This window comes from Physella acuta, unplaced genomic scaffold (genome assembly GCF_028476545.2).
Source record: "Physella acuta isolate Inbredline_101_S28 unplaced genomic scaffold, ASM2847654v3 ptg001669l, whole genome shotgun sequence".
In the NCBI taxonomy this organism is placed as follows: domain Eukaryota; kingdom Metazoa; phylum Mollusca; class Gastropoda; family Physidae; genus Physella; species Physella acuta.
In genome coordinates this window covers 112,077-131,868 of record NW_026733182.1, presented here as the reverse complement: position 1 = coordinate 131,868, position 19,792 = coordinate 112,077, and the positions used below count along the sequence as shown (strand labels likewise).

General features: G+C 33.3%; 1 protein-coding gene across 1 annotated transcript; it reads right to left on the bottom strand.

The window, feature by feature from the left end:
- Positions 1 to 9,630: 9,630 nt before the first annotated feature.
- On the bottom strand, positions 9,631 to 16,113 carry LOC131929753 (uncharacterized). The gene is made up of 4 exons (XM_059286100.1): positions 15,569 to 16,113; positions 13,426 to 13,866; positions 11,102 to 11,165; positions 9,631 to 10,412 (listed from the first exon to the last, which is right to left on the bottom strand). Exons 1-4 carry the CDS (start codon positions 16,073 to 16,075, stop codon positions 10,111 to 10,113), a joined length of 1,314 nt encoding a protein of 437 aa, XP_059142083.1. The 5' UTR covers positions 16,076 to 16,113; the 3' UTR covers positions 9,631 to 10,110.
- Between the last annotated feature and the right edge of the window lie 3,679 nt (positions 16,114 to 19,792).

Here is a 19,792-nt window from a genome sequence, read left to right as displayed (position 1 = left end):
GATATAATATTTTTGGTTTATTAAAGTGTACACTCAAAAGATTCAATTTATTCTGTTTTAAAAATGTATTAACAGTATTAACAGCTTTTTCATTAGTAACCTTTCAAAAAGTTATTTCTATTTATTTGTGCTTATGGCGCCTACTTAGTGAAATTGTCATTTTCTTTATGAATAGAAATAGTCTGCTATTGTTCTCCTCATTGTATAAATAAAAACAGCATAGTTCAGCAAACAGTGTCTAATTTTTACTTAGCTAAAATTTTCATCATCGAAAATTTAACTTTAAGTGCTTCGTTGAACCGACTATTTAGGTATTTGCAACTGTCAGCTTGTACGAACTTCATTATAGTTTCCCAATGCTTTTTTATGCTTTTTTCAAGCACAATTATAAAACACTATTATTTCTTTTAATTCTGACTTCATCGTATTATCCACAGTTGATTCGTTGTCTGGTGTCGTCACTTGTTTATCTGGATTTACAAAATATATTAATAATATGTAATAACTTTTTAAACAATATGTAGTTGGTGTTTCTAATCTAAACATTTGTGCTTGTCAAAACATAAAACCGTTCTCATATCACATATTTAAGGTAATTTTGTTTTAATAAATTTAGACATGTGTATATCTCTCAATTCACTCATCCTGCAACAGAATTTTAAACAATGATTCCTCTCTCATTGAAATGATTGAGAATACTTAAGCGGTAATCATTAGGCCTGCATCATCATCCAATACCATTTCAGGATAGATAACTTTTTCACAAGGCAGCCGATTTCTGGTTTGAAAGCATAAGATCGTAAAGAGAATAAAGTAGAATTTTAAAAACAATGAATTACTAACGTCCCTTTGTTTATCTTTATTAACCGCAATTTATAGTCTGTTGTATTTTGTATGAAAACGTCAATAACCATGCACTTCTGTAGAATAGTTACCGTTGGGAGACAAGTGACTTACAAATTAGGGGAAATATAAAAGTAGGTAAAGGTTAGAAGAGACAATAAATTATCATTATTTTATACTTGATTGTCGTTCATGCATCCTATCATCCTAAACATCATCATTCCTGTGCACCTTCTGTGGAGCATAAAAACACTACCCCAGCTCCCCATCATTCTCCCTTTTGGTCGATTCTTTCAAGTTTAGTCCACGACATTCCGCCCTCTTCTGCTTCACAGACTACTGTTCTTTTCCAGGCCTATTATGACCTACCTAGTTTAATCTTTCGTTTGAGATTCCAATCTAGTGCCTGTCTGATGATGTTGCTAGTTGGTTTACGCAAGGTGTGGCTAATCCATCCCCATTTGCGCTAAATAATCATATAGTAGTCTTTAAGTTTAGTCATCGTTTGAGTCGTCCTGTTTAGTTAAATTATCGTCAAGTTCATGTACTTCAGTGTAATAAAGAACGAGGAAACATCTACGGGTTTTTAATGTTACTCGATTGAAGATACGTTATCTTGTGTAGTCGAACCTGTTTCTCAACCTTCACTATGTAGCAATATTAATGCCACACATATTGCTACATAGTGAAGGTTGAGAAACAGGTTCATAACAATAATATACTCTAAAAGATAAAAATTCAAAGACAAAACCAATTCGAAATAATACGAAAAATATTTAAAACAATGTTTTATCAAGTCGATTATTAATAAATATTGAGCTGTCCTTACACTATAGAAACAGTGGGGTTAATAAAACTGCGGACGATATTTTCAATGACGAAAACAACATCGGACTAAATAAATGTGTTCTAGACAAAATAAACAGAAATCAGAATGTTTAAAATACATTCGAAAATTTCAGCCTGCGGCTGCCAATTGTAATGAACATTGTATTTTTTTTTAAACAATAAAAAATTAAAATGTTCACTCACCAAATGTAGATAGCACATTAGTTATTCTCATCACACAGCAAGTACTATTGTAAAATTTTTTATTTAAAATGTAATTCAATTAGTTAATTTTTATTTTTACTTATGTTGATTTGAAGGTACAACATAAATCCACCTTGAAATAACTTTCAATACAGCGCAAGCTTATCTCAATGTTTCTTTACTTTGAGCTTAGTGCTAATCTAAGTAATCGATTGGATTCTATTCAAGAATCCAGGAAGTTTCAACAGAGCCTAAAAATAACTTTAAAAAATTATAGTTAAAGCTTAAAGCTTAAGATAAAAAACAAAGATCTTTCCTTCCGCTCCTCTAGCGCGCGGCATATAATACCTGACCATGTATTACAACATTGCTACAAGCACTAATAATGTAATTTTTTTTTCACACATCCTTACTTTATCATATACGGAACAGAAGGAATGTATTGTAATCGTGCGAAAATTCTAAAAAGAGACAAATTTGACGTTTTATGTCACTCCCGAACGGAAAAATTAACTTTTGAATTTTTTGTAGTTCTTTATTTCCAGTAACGAAAGTGCTACATACTCTGCTTCCGGTTTCTTAAAAGCGAATAACTAAAGTACCGTTTCAGTTAGATTGATCTAAATTGTATGCACAGTATTCTTTCAACTTTTAAACGATTTCCGTTAACGGAATGTGGCTCTTATTTTCTGCGTGAACACTTTAACGTGAGTACTTTTTCAGTTAGGTAAAAAGTATATGATTTTTTATTTTAATAATTTGTAACTCTTGGGATTCCAGATAACCGGAAGTGGTATTTTACTCTATTTCCAGTTTCTAACTTAAGTACCGTTTCATTTAGGTGAACGAAAATTATACATAGATATAAGATTTTATTATCTTGAATCTTTCAAATTTTGAATGATTTTCTGAAACTGGAAATAATATTTTACGTTACTTTCAATTTCACAAAAAAAAAAAAAAAAAAAATTTTACTGCTTCAAACTTTTCATGTATGGAAAGACTAAATAATAATGAACTGTCACATAAAATGTGATTTAATATTTAATCAATTTTTAAAAATAAAGTACTAATTTTCCGCGCTATTATACCCATAGTGTTTGTCTTTCATTTTGCTGGCAATTCTTTTCACTTTATCTTTTACGAAATTTAGGAATTATTGTAATCGTGCAAAATATAGAAATTGAGATATTTAGAAAAAAATCTTGACGTTTACACCTCCTTGATTTGGAAAAACTTAATTTTGCAATTTTGTCCGTATGTCTGTGTGTGTGTTTGTGTAAATGTGTGGGTTAGTGTGTCTGTCAGTGAACATGATAACATGAGTACCGTTAGATATAATTATTATTTCAAATTGGTAGTTCTGTATCGAATTTTCGGCAATTTCCGGTAGCCGGAAGTGGAATTTATTCTACTTTCGGTCTTTCAAAAGCCTACTTGATAAATGTTTGTGGTGAAATTTGACGTATAAGTAAAAAGATAAGTTACTGTTTTCTGTCAAATTTTAAGTAACTTCCGTTTACCGGAATCAGTACTTTACTCTAATTCCGATTTCTTAATTCTTTTTCTCTTAGATTCTATTCTTTATAAAAAAGTTAAAGTATTTAAAAGTGATTAAAAATTATGTCTATATCCCGAGTTGCCATAGTGATGTATGAGAATATACGAGAGTTTAGGGGAGATCACTCTCGCTTTGTTTACAATGTCAAAATATGGTGATTAACACTTGCTCAATCTCGTGATTTCTATCCTTCAATTTTTCCTTTATCCAAGTAAAACAATTTTAAAAACGAATAATAAAATGTGAGTACTGCAGTGTTGGCCCACGCCTCATTTGTCATTACAAGCTTTTATTTAACTTACTTCCTCTGTCTGTCTGTCGTCAGTCTAGATCGAAACGCCGGAGTGAAAATTCGGACACGTCTACCTGACAGATACGGTTCGTAATTGGTACGTGGGTCAAGACATGAAGACATGCATTATGACATTAAATTTGACTTAATTGGATGCCTAATAAATTTTTTATGAATTAATTAAAATTTGGACCGAATTAGTTGGCAGTTCTATCTACACGCGTCAAGACGGCCGGGTTGGGCGTGGAGCGAGTGGGGCTCTACCTCAAAAGCACGTCAGCACGTTCAATAGACGGGCGATAGTTTTTAGTCGGGTTAGCAGTCTAGATCTTTACCACTAGACTACGCTATCCCATAATATTTTACTGAAACTTTAGCTATAAACTTCACAATGGTTTTTAGTCATGTAACTATTGTAAATAAAACATGTAAAGTACTGGAAAAAAATCCATAAAAAACGTTTTAATAACAAGCTTTTATGTAATATTGCACTAAAAAGTAGAAAATAAATTATACACTACTATTTAAATAACTATAAAGAAAAGCGTGGGTCTCTTCCTAAATATTAGACACTACTATTTAAATTACTGTAAAGAAAAGCGTGGGTCTCTTCCTAAGTATTAGTAAAGGTATCCAATAGATACCAAAGCGACCCACGCTTTTCTTTATAGTAATTTAAAAAGTAGTGTCTAAAATATAGGAAGAGACCCACGCTTTTCTTTATAGTTATTTAAATAGTAGTGTATAATTTATTTTCTACTTTTTAGTGCATTATTACATAAAAGCTTGTTATTAAAACGTTTTTTTATGATTTTTTTTATTTCTTGTATTCGCAAACACTACAATATCACATACAAACCTAATTCACAGTCACTATAACATCACTTACAAATGTATTTTACACTCACCATAGCATCACTTACAAATATATTTCAACGAATGTCTATGAAGCCAGGCTTTTATTTGTTATTATCGTTATAGGCCTACTATTGCTAGTTTAGCTTCAAGTTTTTTAACCTTTATACGATTGTGGTTCATGTTTACTATTCCATTCTGCGAGCTACGTTACAAATGAGGAGTTAATGTTACATGTAGGATCGTGTGGCTTACGTGTCTAACAGATAAGATAGGATTAACCGATCAACCTTCTGACAACATAAACAGACTTGAATACTGTGTCACCACGCTGGTAGGTAGGTGCACTAAAATAAATCGATACAGGACACCGCGTTATCTATTTCAGATACAAAACCCACCAGGGAGGAGATTGGGATTCAGGACATACAAATAAGTGCGTATAAAGATAGCGTCCTCTGACCACCCCCTCCCCCCACCCCAACACCCCCCTCCCCACACACACAAATTATACATGCCCAAAGCTCTAGATTTTTTAGGTAAAATTGAATGGGCATTTGTCCCATTTGGGCAAGTGTCCATTCGGGCATTTGTCACATTCGGGCAAGTGTTCATTCGGGAATTCGGCCTTCGGGTAAACGGCATTCGGGCAAGTGTCTTTCGGGAATTTGTCGTAGAGACATAGAAAATATATACTTTTACCTGTGTCAGCAGGTAAAAAGTCTGAAAGAAACACTGATGTGGGCTCTGCATGTTAAATGATTGGACAAATGTATAATATGATGGTTGAAAAATAATAGTGACATTAATACACATTTACATTAAAGAAGTAAAGGCACACAGTATCAGTCGACAATGTACATAGATAGCCAATGTAGAATCTAAACAAGGTATAAGTGAGAATTAAATTTATACCAAATAGCCAGTTGATCCTTGTACCAGACTGAAACCGTATACCTTGACGATTGTGGGTCATCGCAGAAGTGGGGCAAGGGATAATACTTATTTCAAATAAAATTAATAACAAAAGTGGTTTTCTATAAACAAGTATAGGTATGTAGCACATATCATGGTTACCAGCTAAGGGGGATAAATTGTAAGTTATAATTTATTTGATTGCGGCCCCTGTGGGATCGCAACTCTTGATGTACGTTTTTTTTTATTGTTCTTCGGTTTTTTTTACCCGTGTTCTATGTCATGTGACCTTTGGGACTATGGGTAGTTCGTGCCTGTGGCCCTGTTATTCAGACCCAAGGCTGCTGTGGACACGGACGGTGCCGTTGTCTATGATAGGTTGATCATGTAGAGTAGACCTAATGGCGGGCTACTGTTGTTTCTACTGTTTTCTACATTTTCTACTGTTCTACATAGCCGGTTGGCTTAGATGTTTATGTCAATAAATCCAGTATCTGACAACAACAGCGTCGTTTCGTTGTGTGTTATCTCTCAGATTCAGTCCTTTTAAACACAACACCTCATTGGTTAATAAACATCCCATTGAGGTAGTGTTACAGGTTCAATGAATGAAATATCAATTTGTAAATGGTTTAGTACACAAAAGTATTACAAATGGATTTGTTTAACGATTTCTCATAAATACTGGCCCAGTTTAGATGCTATATGTGGATAATGTTTCTTAAGAGAATTTATAAACTCTGGAAACGCCCGTCTTGGTCCTGCATGGAGAATTATATCCAGCAGAGCGCGGGTCCGATCGTTAGGTGTTTTAAAAGGATGTAACTAACAGTCTGTCCGGGTCCTATCGTTAGGTGTTTTAAAAGGATGTAACTGACAGTCTGTCCGGGTCCGGTCGTTAGGTGTTTGCAAGGATGTAACTGACAGTTTGTCCGGGTCCGGTCGTTAGGTGTTTGCAAGGATGTAACTGACAGTCTGTCCGGGTCCGGTCGTTAGGTGTTTGCAAGGATGTAACTGACAGTATGTCCGGGTCCGGTCGTTAGGTGTTTGTAAGGATGTAACTGACAGTTTGTCCTGGTCCGGTCGTTAGGTGTTTGTTAGGATGTAACTGACAGTCTGTCCGGGTCCGGTCGTTAGGTGTTTGTAAGGATGTAACTGACAGTTTGTCCGGGTCCGGTCGTTAGGTGTTTGTAAGAATGTAACTAACAGTCTGTCCGGGTCCTATCGTTAGGTGTTTGTAAGAATGTAACTAACAGTCTGTCCGGGTCCGGTCGTTAGGTGTTTGTAAGGATGTAACTGATAGTTTGTCCGGGTCCGGTCGTTAGGTGTTTGTAAGGATGTAACTGACAGTTTGTCCGGGTCCGGTCGTTAGGTGTTTGTAAGGATGTAACTAACAGTCTGTCCGTGTCCGGTCGTTAGGTGTTTGTAAGGATGTAACTGACAGTCTGTCCGGGTCCGGTCGTTAGGTGTTTGTAAGAATGTAACTAACAGTCTGTCCGGGTCCGGTCGTTAGGTGTTTGTAAGGATGTAACTAACAGTCTGTCCGGGTCCGATCGTTAGGTGTTTGTAAGGATGTAACTGACAGTTTGTCCGGGTCCGGTCGTTAGGTGTTTGTAAGGATGTAACTGACAGTCTGTCCGGGTCCGGTCGTTAGGTGTTTGTAAGGATGTAACTGACAGTTTGTCCGGGTCCGGTCGTTAGGTGTTTGTAAGGATGTAACTGACAGTTTGTCCGGGTCCGGTCGTTAGGTGTTTGTAAGAATGTAACTAACAGTCTGTCCGGGTCCTATCGTTAGGTGTTTGTAAGAATGTAACTAACAGTCTGTCCGGGTCCGGTCGTTAGGTGTTTGTAAGGATGTAACTAACAGTTTGTCTGGGTCCGGTCGTTAGGTGTTTGTAAGGATGTAACTGACAGTTTGTCCGGGTCCGGTCGTTAGGTGTTTGTAAGAATGTAACTAACAGTCTGTCCGGGTCCTATCGTTAGGTGTTTGTAAGGATGTAACTGACAGTCTGTCCGGGTCCGGTCGTTAGGTGTTTGTAAGAATGTAACTAACAGTCTGTCCGGGTCCTATCGTTAGGTGTTTGTAAGGATGTAACTGACAGTCTGTCCGGGTCCGGTCGTTAGGTGTTTGTAAGAATGTAACTAACAGTCTGTCCGGGTCCGGTCGTTAGGTGTTTGAAAGGATGTAACTAACAGTCTGACCGGGTCCGATCGTTAGGTGTTTGTAAGGATGTAACTGACAGTCTGTCCGGGTCCGGTCGTTAGGTGTTTGCAAGGATGTAACTGACAGTCTGTCCGGGTCCGGTCGTTAGGTGTTTGCAAGGATGTAACTGACAGTCTGTCCGGGTCCGATCGTTAGGTGTTTGTAAGGATGTAACTGACAGTCTGTCCGGGTCCTATCGTTAGGTGTTTGTAAGGATGTAACTGACAGTCTGTCCGGGTCCGATCGTTAGGTGTTTGTAAGGATGTAACTGACAGTCTGTCCGGGTCCGATCGTTAGGTGTTTGTAAGGATGTAACTGACAGTCTGTCCGGGTCCGATCGTTAGGTGTTTGTAAGGATGTAACTGACAGTCTGTCATCCCGACTGATATATTTTTAGAATACAGAACATCTGTTAAATAATTGGCGTCCATCTTTTCTATCAAGGAAGCGAACTCTCGTCGTAGTGCCAGCTGAAGAGGAGATCCTCCATAGAAAATGGAAATAAATTGGCCACACACTCTTAAAGCCTGTATCCAGCATAACTAGACAGGCCCTACCTGGAATGCACAGGGCAAAAATGAAAAGAGGTACTCTAATAAAGACACGGAGACCTGACCTAGAAGAAGACACCAAGAAGATTTGAATAGCCCAGGAGAGAGATGCATGGAAAGCTATTGTCAGCGGCCTATGTTCCAGGAAGACGACAGGCAAACCTAACCTAACCTAACCTAACCTGCCAAAATTATATAGGACTTACACATTTTTACAATTTTTGATTTGTGTAAAAATGCATCTTTCCTATATTCATGTACAGTTTAAATACCACTCGTACTTGTAATTAAAAATTATGGTTTTTAATTAATTAAAAAACTTGAACTGACTAATAATGTGTGTGATAAAACAATGATATTTTGGTGTCTTATTTGTTTTTAATCTAAAACTTATCGTAATATATTTGCTTTAAAATAGTTTTGGGAATGTCTTTTGAACTTGTGCTTGCTATTGTTTTGTTGTTATTTTCAGTGAGGAATTAATTTTTTGAATATTATTTGTACACCAAAGCTTAAAATTTAAAAATCTTTTTTAGTTAAGAGATAACATAGTTATAAAGATAACAATCAGAAACCAAATAAAATTCGTACATTATTCTGATCAAGTGGCGAGGTATTTAATATTGGAAACCCAACAGCCACGATTTAACAATATAACAGTAGGAAATATTGTAAATAAATTAAATAAACAACCTTTTTAAAACAATAAATTTACCTATTTATTAAAAATTAAGTTTCGTCTGTTGAATTACTTTAATTTACAAATATAAAAAAAGCATCGTTAGATAAGAAAAACAAGTTCATAACTAATGTGTTTTTTACGCAATTTAGAATATACTAGATGACCCAATTTCCGTTTCGGAAACGGTCAGCCGCCTGCACTACACATTAAAAACAACTTCCCATTATACCTATACTGCTATTTATAATATTTTAATTCAAAATGAATTCCCGTTCTTATACCAAAACTCGTCCAGTTTATTTGAAATATTTATTATGACATCAATGAGGGGTTGGAGAGGGGAGGATGTCCTAACAGTAAAGTCGAGTTTTGTGGACACTTGATACAACAACCAAAATATTTATTTATACATTAATAAACGAAGCACCTAATTATTTTATTTAATACGAAAAAAAACAAGATTCATTGCCTGAAATAATTATGTTAAAAACCCAGTTAGTTATTGATATATTATTTCTTGTTTCATCTCCTTTGTATTTTGCAGACACAAAAAATTACATTTTAAATTTTTTTTTTGCGTCTTTATCAGTAAATAATATAATGAATGCAAACTCGAACTGGAAGATGTGTCTAACGAAAAGTATTCACATTGGTGAAACTTAGATATAATTATAATGGGAATAGCAAATTAATGTATCATTTAAAACAGTTATAATATATCAGATATTAAAAAATGAATGTATTAATTTTCGGATTTCCTGACTCAACACTCTTAACCAAATTAGAATAATTTATTTATTCAAACTTATTCATTCAATTACGATAACAATAGTAGGCACGCAGTCTTTTTTTTACAATGGCATAGTAACGACATAGCAGTAAAATAGCACTAAAAATGTGGAATAAAGAAATAATATTACTTAGTTATAATACAAAATGAGAAAAAATAAGAATATAATAGATGAATGAGAAATGTTTCAATGAGTCAGTTAGAGAGGTCATTAAATAATTGTTGTTTTAGTTTAGTTTTGAATATATTTTTAGATCTAGATAGTTTTATTTTAATTTGACTGCATGAAAGGACTAAAAAAAACATTTTAATTACAGAACAGAACAATCTAAAACTGTTTTTATTCACTAAAGCTTGGAGAAAATAAAATTATCCACAACTTTGCCTCACAACTTATTGTAAAGCTCTTCTGCTATATGTGGATAATGTTCCTTTAGTGAGTTTATAAATTCAGGAAACGCTCGTCCTGGTCCAGCATTTAGTATTTTATCCAGTAGAGCTCGGGTCCTCCCACTGCGTGTTTGTATGGCCATTACTTCTTGTTTGTCATCGAAAGTTATTATCCCTTCGGTGAATAGATGATCCGTTAAAAATTTCCCATCAATTTCTTCAACTAAATATTTGTACTTTCTTCTTAGTATTTTAAAGTGCTTCTCTTGTAGTTTACCATGCATAGGTCCTTGCTGGTCTGCAAAGTAGAACAATGTATTAAAATAACGATAACCACAATTTTATGATTTGAACAGTCTCTTAACCCGATGGTATTTTTATTGTCAATTTTAGAATGATACTTATCTCATGACTCACAAACAACATCTTTTCAGTCATTATTGAATAGATACATAATTATAATGAATAATTTAGTTAAAACGTCCAATCAGCAAATGTAAGCTTGGAGCAAAGTCAGCTGGACATGGCACTAACCACACAATCACTTAATTAATCCTGGCAATAGAAGAGCTCTATCTCTTCATTTCTGTTCTCTTTTCTCCTTCCTCTTTTTCGTTCCTCATTTTAGTGTTGGAAGTTATCATCTCCCACACAATTAGAATATACGTGTCAACCGTTTGTGCGCAATCGAGTCCATTGACTCCGATTTTCAGCCTGCTTTTCTTTTTTGGATTTGCTTCTATAGCCTTTGTCCAACTAAGAACAATAATTATTTACAAGGCAACAATTGTTTGATTTTGGAGTTGTCTGTCGTAGAAGAGTGGCTGTCCCCAGCTAACGTGCCTCATCGAACTCTAGACGTTTCGGTTTAGCAACCATGAGCTTTACCGACGCGATTACGCCGACCCCTACTTCTGTTCTAACCATAAGCTTCTTAAACTCTCGTTATAATGTTACTGGTCAATAAACTATGAAACAGTTAAATACCTTTCAATGTACATTCTGGAATTGTTGACGGCGAAATGTTTATCTTTTCTGCTTTTACCTTTTCCTATATTGCCGAAACATGAAAAATTCGTTTTAAATATTAATAATTAACTTAAAAATGGAATAATAAGTCAATAGCCTAACTACACTTATACTTATTAAAATGTAAAATAATAAACGCGGCTTTAAATAGAATTCCTCCGTGTAAGATCCACATTAAAGCTGAAGGTCAGTCTAATGCGATAGGCGATGGTCCAACTCTTGAAACGTTTTACAAAGTGCTATATGAACGAAGAGACCTAAAACTACTGATAACCGAAGTCACAACTTTAGTTCTTTGAAATTTCATTCACGCCTTCTGTTTGCCGACTCTTAGTTAATTGATCTTGGGTATTTTACCAGAAAACTGCTAATTTTTACAAACGTTTGCAGTGTCTATTCATCTGTCTGTCTGTATGTCCGTATATTCTTCTGTCATTTTGTTAATCCTGTCTGTTCATCTGTTTGCCCTTATGTCTATACTGGCCATCGGTACCATTTGACGTGAATTTATACGCCTTTATATTTTTAATGTTATACATATATGGAAATAATAAATTATAAAATAGTTATTAATCAAAATGCAACACTACACGTTGAGATATTAGTGACAAAACAAAGAATTAACTAAATAGCTAAACATCCGGCTCATTTAAAATAACATAGACTACCAATACGTATTCGAAAAATTAAAACCAAATTATATACATTATTAGTCAATAGAACACCATATTAAATGCACACACTGATTAAGAGACTTAAATGATTCCGTTAAAAATCTAGATATTCAATGGTCATTATTTTTTTTTTAAAGTAATTTGTATTAGTTTGACCAATAAAATTGTATATATTTCTCAGAGTACGTCTTGATGAGTAGATCTATAGAACTATATCTAAATCAAATTTAAATGAAGTAGTTCCTTTCTTTATATTCTAAAATCAAGTACACTATCATCTCAGCTATTTAGGCACCTTATGCCGTATGAGACATGAAGAATAAAAGACGTAGATCTAGTTAAGAAACTTAACTTACTCGAATAGACCCATTCTTTCAAATTAATTTTTTATCCCAAATTAGCCAGTTCCATAGCTAAACAAAGATGTCTATAAAATAATTAAGGAGTGAAATAGTTTAATATATAAATTTATTAATCGAATAGATTCTAGGGTAGATAGAGTCTAAAGTCTAAATCTAGATTTTAAATCTAGATCTTAGCGTCTACGTCTAGCTGTTTTGCGTAGATCAAGCCTAGATCTATAATAATATTCTAGATCTAGCTATTATCTAGATCTAGATCTAGAATTCTAATAGATGAAGTGAATTTTATAAGTTTAGGCCGAGAAAATCGTATTGTATACATTTCATAGCGTACGTAGCTCTAAATCATATTTGAATGAAATAGTTCATTTCTTTATTTTATTCTAAACTCGGAAGATGACGTCATTAGTTTCGTGCTCTTTTTTAGTGTAAAAATTAAGTGACGTCATTGTTAAATGCGCTCTTGTCCCAACTATAAACCTTTTTCCGGTTGCATAAATAAAATTGTTTTTCTACATTCGAATACGCCTTTATTTTTTATTTTTCTTCTTAAAAATAAAATTGTGTTTATACATTTAAAACATCTACCATATTATTTTCAACAAAAGTCCCTATCAAGTTCTCCTATATCGCTGACAATTCTGATGTGATATCCTGCGAAAATATTTTGCGGACAGAGAGAGAGAGAGCGAAGTGCGCACATGGGCTTTTATATATTATGATTTTTGTTGCATTAGTCCTTCTGTTTGTCTTTCATTCTATCTATGTATATACTTCTGTCTTTTCTTGTTTAACCTGATTATCCTCTCTGTCACTATTTCTGTCTGTTTTTCTGTCTCTCTGTCCTCCGTCTGTGTGTCTGTCTATCTGTCTGTCTATCTGTCAGTCTATAACTCAATTTTTAAAAGCAGTATTTAAGTCGTACAGAATGTTACTAAAACCATATTTTGAGCCATCATTTCTTTAAAAAAAACAGGCAACTTTTTAAAAAAGAGTGCAACTAAATCTATCATTCAGTTCTTTAGAATTAGTTTTATGACCCACGCTACCCAGCAAATTACAAAAATAAAATATTTTCCCGCCAGGTATCCATTTCACAGCCCTATATACTATTTTTAATTTTAAAAATGTACTTGTATTCAGATTGTAAAGCAATGCAACTAAAAATATATATATCAATACTTGGATTAAATTTTTCTAGCGTTAAGAAACATTTCGCAGTAAAATATATTATACAGATACATACCTCTATCAGACATGTTAGTATAACTGCTAATATAGCTATATAAGGAGGATTTATTTTAGTTTGAATAGGTAAGCCGCAGGTTGGGCAAATGTGAACATGAAAACAGCAGTTCCCGCAGGAGAGGTGACAACAAGGTTCAAATTTTGTGTCCACATCCTCTTCGCAACACGTTTTGCATACTAACAGCTCTTTCAACCCAGTAGCCTTCTTTTCTTGTGTTGAGATCGAGGGGTCATCGGGTGTGGTTGTGCTGAGACTCAATAAGTTGTCCTCTAGTACCGCCTCGGTCAAAGCTTCTGCACTCGCAAATTGTGTGCCTTTATCTTCCAGCCTTTTCTGTAGAGTTTTCTTGACCAGGTCTTCGGGAATGTCAAGGTCGAGCACCTGTTTGACCATGTCGTCTTTCATCATGTCGTCGACTGTCGATGGCTGGGGTTTTACCTAAGGAGTGTCAAGAATAAAATCTATTTTGTGACACACGTAGAAATAGTAGATATGGTAGCTAATTGTAAGAATTTCAATTTACACTTTTTATTGAATTTAACAAATCTGGACTGATAAATGTTCAGAATTAAGTAAGCTTATCCATGTTTTTTTACAATAATCAACACGTTGGCAAACATGTGCTTATTTATTGGCTCTCATTTATAATACAGTTCTATTGATTCAATTTTTTTGACGAAACTCAATTTTTAAATTTACAAATTTGCAGTAATTGCGTTGGTGTTTAACTTCAATCAAAGTTTTCCAACAAATGAAGGTGTAAAACGTCCAGATTTGTTAAAATCTTGATTTTGATCTACGGTAACTTGAGTCCCATATTTATAGTGGTACCTTGAGATACGAGTTCAATTTGTTCCCTAACATTTCTCTCATGCCTAGTTGCTCATATATCAATACCTTTATTTTTTCATTGAAAGTAATTGAAATGATATGATTCCGTTCCAAAATGCCACCGAGTTGTGTTTTGTTTCGTGTTTTTCAAATAAGAAATGTCTTTTTTTACAGGACAATGTTATTTAAAAAAATAATATAGGATATTGCAAAGAAATAAACTTATATTATAAAGTGTATTTACTTAGAAAGCGTGCTAACTTGAGCTTACGGAAGATAATTTTGGAGGTGTAGGCTTAATGTAGTGTGGAGGAGTTGGGCCGAGGAACTTCACCTCGTTCACTGTTAACGCTATGCTATAGTGGTCACTTTAATTCACTTAATCGTTACACTCTTAACGCTACTCATTACCCTAATCGTATCGGAACTTAACGTCACCAAACATAATTGAACCTAAATTTTGCAAAATAATATTTTGTAAATTTTCGTTACTGCTTTTCTCTTCGCTGGTTTTTTCTTTTGCCGCGGTTTTCTTACTTTTCCAACCTTTCCACACAGGTCTTTAAAATAAACCTGTCCAAAAAGGTTTGTTTTTCTCCCTTTCAGAATGTTTTGATTTTGTTCAGTGTCACTAAATAACCCCGATGCACAATTGGATGCTACATTTTTGGGGTGTATCTTTTCCACGAACTTTTAAACACGCTTACAATTAACTCGTACCTCAAATTTTACTCATATGTCAATGCAAAATGTGCTCGCTTAACAAACTCGTATATAAAATCTCGTTTGTCGAGGTACCACTATATACATATATATATATATATATATATATATATATATATATATATATATATATATATATATATATATATATATATATATATATATATATATATATATATATATATATATATATATATATATATATATATATATATATATATATATATATATATATATATATATATATATATATATATATATATATATATATATATATATATATATATATATCATGATCCACCTTTCCATGGAACATGTAACAGATGAAGTAGAATTCATCTTTTTCAATGACCTCAGAATACGAGGGGACAGTGTGTTCAGCACAACTCCCAGTAGCCTGGTACTCATTAAAGGTGAATGAACTCAGGGATGTCCTACAGATTTGAGTCCGAGATCTTAACTCGACATTTTCGGGTTAGCAGTGATAAGCACTAACCTTCGACCCCTCAATTCCCTCATATATTATTTCAGCACATATACCTTTTTGTTTAAAATAAATTTCAGCTTTTTCATACACAGTACTTACAAAAGGAACTCCTCGTTGTTGACCATCAATACAAATTGTTTTGTACCAGGGGCTCAAATACTGAACAATCTCTTCGTTGCCATACTTTGATGCTATAGCTAGTGCATTGTCTCCTTCTTTGTTCACGGCTAGAACATCACATCCAGATTCCATTAAGAGCTCAACTGTTTCTTTAGCTCCACTTCTGGCGGCGTACATCAACGCACTCCATCCATTTTTGTTAACAATGTTGATATCAGCTCCAGATTTTATCAAAAGCTCGGCAGCTTTTTCTTGGCCAATTATTACTTCAGCTTTAGTATTGACATTGTTATTACATGTAATGTTATTGGTTTCGTATTTTGTAGCTTTCCATTCATCAATTCGAAAAACCGTAACATCGGGTTTATATGTATTTATATGTTTTACAAGATTTTGTTTTAGAGCAAAATTGTCACAGGAGTACATTAAAGCCGTATTCCCTTCAAATGTAGCCTCATTAACATTAGTTCCATTTCTAATTAACATATCCACTGTTTTATTTTGTCCTTTTTTACAAGCGCACATTAATGTATTCATTCTAAAAGTCTTTCAAACGTACAAATAAGAATGTTAACTTTTTAAAATTACTTCAGTTTTTCATGTACACTCTTAAAAGCGCAATATTATTGTATTATTTCGCTTTTTTGACAGTATTAATAGCAATTCATTTTTTTCAAATAAAATTCCATCTGTTTTATCCTTTCTAACGTAAGATTAAGGGACTAATGCTTCCTTCTATACTTGTATCAGTTAAACATCAGCCACGCTTTAGATTTCTTCATTTAGTTTTATTCTATTCACTTTCAGAAATAATCCAATTATCCAGGTTTTCTTCCATTAAACTTTGTTTATGATAATTAGAGTTTTCCATTATGGTTTGTTTTCAAATTGTTTTATTTGCAATTGTCTGAATATGAATATTTGATTTTTTCTCTATTAAAGTTTATCTTTTTTTTCTCTTATGAGAAATATTAACTAAGCTAATTTTTTAAAGGTTTAATAAAAAATATGTATTATTTCGATCTCTCGGTCTAATCAGAAAATAGTGTTTGTCTTAGTTCACTTCTCTATGTTTTCTTGGTCTATTCTTTTAGTCTGGTGTACTTGACATGTTTGCCTGGGTTAAAAAACAAACAAACTATTATAGTTAAATATGAAGTCTGTAAACTTAAAACAAGATACAGATGTGATAATGTAGCGTATGTTATTTATTTAAGTTTGTACTTGTCAAAATACCAGGCTCATGTCAGGTATTATGGGGTTAGCTTGATTTACTAAACGTAGATGTTTGTATAATTCTCAATTCACAAAAAAAGGCAAAATTCCATATTTTCTTTCATGCATTCAGGAAAGTTCCAATTGTTTCCTTCCCCGGAGAAAAAAATGTCTGAAAAAAATTAAAGAAACCTTTAAAATCCCACTCCCTATGGAAAAATGAATAAGTTGATCAGCACGTATGGAAAACATAACAAGATTAAAAAGTTAATTCTTTACTACATGGGCAATATTATAAAATCCACTACGATTTCAGGGTACGTAGCTTTCTGAAAGAGCTGCAACGTTTTTGTTAGAATTTGTGGGGTAAATAATTAAGTAAAGGTTTTTGCAGTTTTGCAAATTAATTATCATTACTGGACTGTGCAGATAGATGTAAGTAAACTGTATATTTACAAAGGTAATATTTGTATTCCTTAACATTTTAATAAGGATTTTGGATAATAAACAAGGTGTAGTTGATCATCGTTTTGCTGCTTGCTTACTATTGCATATTTGACCATGCAAGTAAATATCTCTAGTCGTATTGTCACTATTTCATTAAGAACAAATTATCAAAATAGGGAAAAAAAAACTCACTATAATTAGCTTTAAATTGCACTAAAAAAGAAACAAATTTTAATAAAATAAAAATAAATGCATATTAGAATGTAGAAAAATAGTTTTAATTATGCAACCGGAAAAGTGTTTTTAGTGGGGACAAGAACGCCGAAACCGATGACGTCACATGTCATATGTTTGAAGTGCAAAAAGTACACAAAACCAATGGCGTCATCTTCCAATTTTAGAATACGAAGAAATGAACTATTTCATTAAAATTGGATTTAGATCTATAGATTTACTTATCGAGACGTAATTTATGAAATATATACAATTTCCTCGGCCAAAACTAATACAAAATTACTTTAAAAAACAACATAAATACCATTGAAAAGCCGGATTTTTAACGGAGTCATTTAAGTCTTTTAATCAATGTTTGCATTTAATATAGTGTTGTGTTGACTAATTATGTATACAATTTGGTTTAATTTTTACAAGCTTTTATTTAACTCACTTCCTCTGTCGTCGCCAGTCTGTCATCAGTCTAGATAGAAACGTAGGAGTGAAAATTCAGACAGTTCTACTTGACCGATACGATTCACACTTGGCACGTGGGTCAAGACATGAAGACAATGCAATCTGAAACTAAATTTGGCTTAATTGGATGCTTAATTAATTTTTTATGAATTAATTAAAATTTTGACCGAATCAGTAGGCATGTCTAGCCAACCACACCACACGCGTCATCACCTTCAATAGCTGCGCCATCACGTTCAAAGGCTGCGTTCAAAAACCATTGCGCGCCTACTGAACGTAATGTTCAGTAGGCGCGCAATGGTTTTTAGTCATGTAACTCTTTTGTAAATAAAACATGTAAAGTACTGAAAAAAAAATTCATAAAAAACGTTTTAATAACAAGCTTTTATGTAATAATGCACTAAAAAGTAGAAAATAAATTATACACTACTATTTAAATAACTATAAAGAAAAGCGTGGGTCTCTTCCTAAACATTAGTAAAGGTATCCAATAGGTACTAAAGTGACCTACGCTTTTCTTTATCGTTATTTAAATAGTAGTCTATAATTTATTTTCTACTTTTTAGTGCATTATTACATAAAAGCTTGTTATTAAAACGTTTTTTATGAATTTTTTTTCTAATAGGTATTAGTAGCCTATTTTATTTTTAATGTGTCGGACTTTTAGCTATTTAGTTATTCCTTTGCTTTTTCATTAATATCGTTAAACCTGTAGTAAAGCAAATTGCGTTTTGACCAATTACTGTTTTATAAAATATTCTTCTAAAAATGTATACCATTAAAATATAAAGACCGATAATTCGCGTGTAACGGGTACCAACGGCTAGTATACTACTAAAACTCAAGTTTGTTTACATGTTTACATCGAAGATTTTGGTGCTCATTCAAAAGTTAAACGCGTTATATTTCTGTTGAGTATAGATTTAACGATACGATGTTTGCTTTTTTTTATTAGGTTCCAACACTCTTATCAATTTTCAATCGTTCTTTTAATTTGATAATACCATACATTTCTTTAGATGTAGATCAAGAATATTCAGATCAGCTGTCGAAGGAAGGAAAAGTTACAGATCTAGAATTTAGGTCAAACCAAAATTAATTAGTTTAACAAAAACTATTTTAAAAACACGTAAATTATTGAGTTTCTTTATTAAACTATTTTATTCCTTAAATATTTGATATAAATCTTTGCTGTTTAGCTTCAATGATCATCCAGTTCCAGAATACAAGGGATTTATTTATCTAGATTCTAAATCTAGAATTACGGAAAAGTTAGACTTAAGAATAAGATAGATCTCTAGCTCTATCTAGAACTAAAATCTATTTTTTATATACTAAACTATTTCAGACCTTAATTATATTATATAAATCTTTGTTTGATTAGCTATGTAATTGTATAATTTGGGATACAATTTATTTTGAAATAATACTAGGGCCTATTCGCGTAAATGAAGTTTCTTACGTAGAATAAAAGTAAAATATATCAGTAAATACGTCCCTGATCTTACGAGCCTAGATAAAAATATTTCCTTACTTGTATGAGACAAGATAGCTAAGATGTTAGTGAATTAAGTTATCATGCGGGTGGCACGGGTTCGAGACACATCGTGTCGATGTAAAAAAAAAAAAATTCAATTTAACGGGATAAAAGGGCAGGTGAAGTAGAGGCCACCTGTTTATGCGTCCTCAACTTATGACGAGATAGTGTAGCCAGAGCCATGCTCGGTTGGCATTTTTTTAAACGATAAAAACATGTTGTCTGAGACTTTGCGGTACACTGGGCAGGTGATGTAGAGTTGGATAGGTGTAGAGTTTACCTGTGACGTCAGCATATAAAGGGATAGTGTGGTC

What these genes read in the sequence shown, in the direction of transcription:
- LOC131929753 (XM_059286100.1), bottom strand. Translation starts at nt 16,075, where the DNA reads ATGTTAATTAGAAATGGAACTAATGTTAATGAGGCTACATTTGAAGGG. An exon ending in AACAACGAGGAGTTCCTTTT is followed by an intron (nt 13,867 to 15,568) that starts GTAAGTACTGTG and finishes GACACTCCTTAG; the next exon opens with GTAAAACCCCAGCCATCGAC. An exon ending in TACTAACATGTCTGATAGAG is followed by an intron (nt 11,166 to 13,425) that starts GTATGTATCTGT and finishes TCGGCAATATAG; the next exon opens with GAAAAGGTAAAAGCAGAAAA.